This window comes from Belonocnema kinseyi, chromosome 3, assembly GCF_010883055.1.
Source record: "Belonocnema kinseyi isolate 2016_QV_RU_SX_M_011 chromosome 3, B_treatae_v1, whole genome shotgun sequence".
NCBI lineage: Eukaryota > Metazoa > Arthropoda > Insecta > Hymenoptera > Cynipidae > Belonocnema > Belonocnema kinseyi.
Genome location: NC_046659.1, coordinates 140,850,827 through 140,853,414, shown reverse-complemented (window position 1 = coordinate 140,853,414; position 2,588 = coordinate 140,850,827). Strand labels below are relative to the sequence as shown.

Here is a 2,588-nt window from a genome sequence, read left to right as displayed (position 1 = left end):
GGGAGTCTAAAATTTCGAAAATTTTGCGGGCCTGAGAATTGTACTTTAATTTATCTTTTATCAATTTTAATATTTATTTTTGTTCGTGTTCTACAAGCATGTATGCATTACTTTTCAGTAATTGTTTAATTTAACCACACTCGAAATCCTTATGCGTAGGCAGAATAAGGAGCTTGAATTTGAATTCGGCAGGAAAAACTACTAGTATTAATACTTTAGCATGTCTCATTTCTTATGAAATTAAGTCACATTTTCTTTAACAGTTTTCAAAACCGGTTAATTAATTATTTTCAGGTTCTACATACTAGTACTAAGATTGATATAATACGACTTGACCTGAAAAGGATACTGGAAGCAAAATTGAAAATGCAGGATAAATTATTATCACTAAATTCTAAAAATGCAGTACAATTAATAATTGTCAAACACCTCAACATGTTAAACTTTGCAAGAAAGATGGACCAAGTTTATTCTGATGGATTATTTTGTTTGTTTTTGTATTCTACGATAGAAATTTGTTTGGCGGGATATACAATTTTGAAAGTTAGTTATTAATTTGTTTGATTATTTGAACACTAAATCAAATCTCTTCCGGTGTAAAAAATTTTTTTCATTATTTATGCACCTTTGAATTTAATTTCAGCAAAAGATTTATTTTTTGATACCCTTAGCTTCACGGTATACTTTGCGTAGGCTATATACTGGTTAATTAACTCGATTTTTTTTCAACGACTAGATATCAACGTAAGGTTAAAATAGGATAGAATCCTTTTTTAAAACGCCACCTCGAAAGGCGACAAAAGTCAGTAAGCAAAAATAAAGCTCTTGATGCCATTTAGACATGGACTAAATTATAGAGAATTAAAATGAACTCAGCAAAATCTTAGTCAATTCTTTTCGTTGTCAGAAGGTCAGCTCAAATAGATATACCTAAAATTTACAATCAACTTTAGACTGGAATAACTCCAAAAAATACCTAGGAGGTAAACTTCATAAATGTCTTAATTGGAAGGATCATATCCAGGAAACTTAGGCAAAAATTCGTAGTCATGTCGCTCCTCAACTCCATTATTAATGGACACTCGAGTATAAAATCGGAATACGGTATCCTAATCTAAAAAATCATTATTCGACCAATCATAACTTATACCTGTACAATTTAGGAATTTCAAAAAAAAATCAACATCAATCACCTCCAGATCATACAAAATAAATTTCTCAGGCGTATCACAAGATCCACTAATCCACTAAATATACCAAGAACGCTGTCCTTTACGGAGAATTTCCATTACCTTACATTTCAGAGTATAACAAAGAAATCGCCACTAAATTTGATGCATCTGCATCATTATCAATTTTGAACAGCTTGCCCATGGCATAAAGTTATCAAAAATGTTCCATGCAGAAATAATTAAAAAATTTATTCCATTAACTACGCTTTGTGGAGGACCTTCAGGTTGTCTTTAAGGTGACTTGAGGGCTTCCAGGGGTATACATAATCCACATTTTATGGAGTACCTAAATGTTTTCTCCAAAGGGATCTTAGGGTGTCGATGAAAGAAACCGCCAGGCTTTGTCGGGGAGATACATATTTCTTCCAAGGGTACCTTTAGGTTTGCTGATATATCACGGTTCGTCAAAGACCCACATGTTGCCTACTGGATCCTGAAGGTGCGAAAGGGTTTTTATGGAGGAAATGAACCAGCCGAGCAGGGGCTATGGAGAGGCTCAGCCTCAGGTGACGTTTTGGTTATAAACGATTGACATGCGGTTCACCTATATAATCTGGGTTACATTTTCATTCTAAGTAAAAGTGCTGTGACATCAGAAACAGTGTACAAATTTCTCCCTCTCTCCATTAGTGACAGGTTCAACCAAAAATTAGACAATAAGAAAGAATATAAAGGCTGCCTCGATTAAACTGCTATTATTAGGAACCCCATTAAACATAACTCCCACAGCCGATGTCCAAATGTCACGTTACCTTACGTGACTACTTATTTCTATGATAGTAGAATTTCTTTGTACATTTTATTCAGAGCTGATCCAGAATTTCTCTCTGGGGGTTACTATTGAAAATACTAGGCAGTATGATAAGTACCTGAAAATTCTAAGAGATGGCATTAGTATTCACTAATGTGAACCATTTTCGTCGAGCTTGATCCTTTAAATGACGCCTGTCAAAACTTCAGCCATTTATGTTTACGCATTTACAAGTTACAGCACTGAGAAGCGATCGATTGGAACGATTCATAAGTGGTTTACCGAGTTTCGTTGTGGACGTACGAGTACAGTTGATGCTGAACGATCTGGGCGCCCAAAAGAGGTCACTACACCAGAAAATGTCGAAAAAATCCATGATATGATGTTGAATGATCCCAAAGTGAAATTGAGAGAGGTAGCTAATGCTGTAGGCATATCACTGGAACGTGTGGGCAATATCGTGCATTGAGTTTTGGGCATGAAGAAGCTCTGCGCGCGATAGATGCCGCGTTTGCTCACAGTGGACCAAAAACGAATTCGTGTGACAACTTCCCAGCAGAATCTGGCATTATTTTCGCGTAAGCCGACCGAGTTTTTGCGCCGAT

The 2,588-nt window shown here is 35.8% G+C and overlaps 1 protein-coding gene across 1 annotated transcript in view; it reads left to right on the top strand.

Moving 5' to 3' along the window:
* The first annotated feature begins 456 nt into the window (after positions 1–456).
* The window catches only part of LOC117170041, an 8,603-nt gene continuing 6,471 nt past the window's right edge, over positions 457–2,588 (top strand). Inside the window, exon 1 of the mRNA XM_033356560.1 lies at positions 457–543. Within this exon, the coding sequence (XP_033212451.1) occupies positions 457–543 (87 nt within the window). The remainder of the gene's footprint in view (positions 544–2,588) is intronic.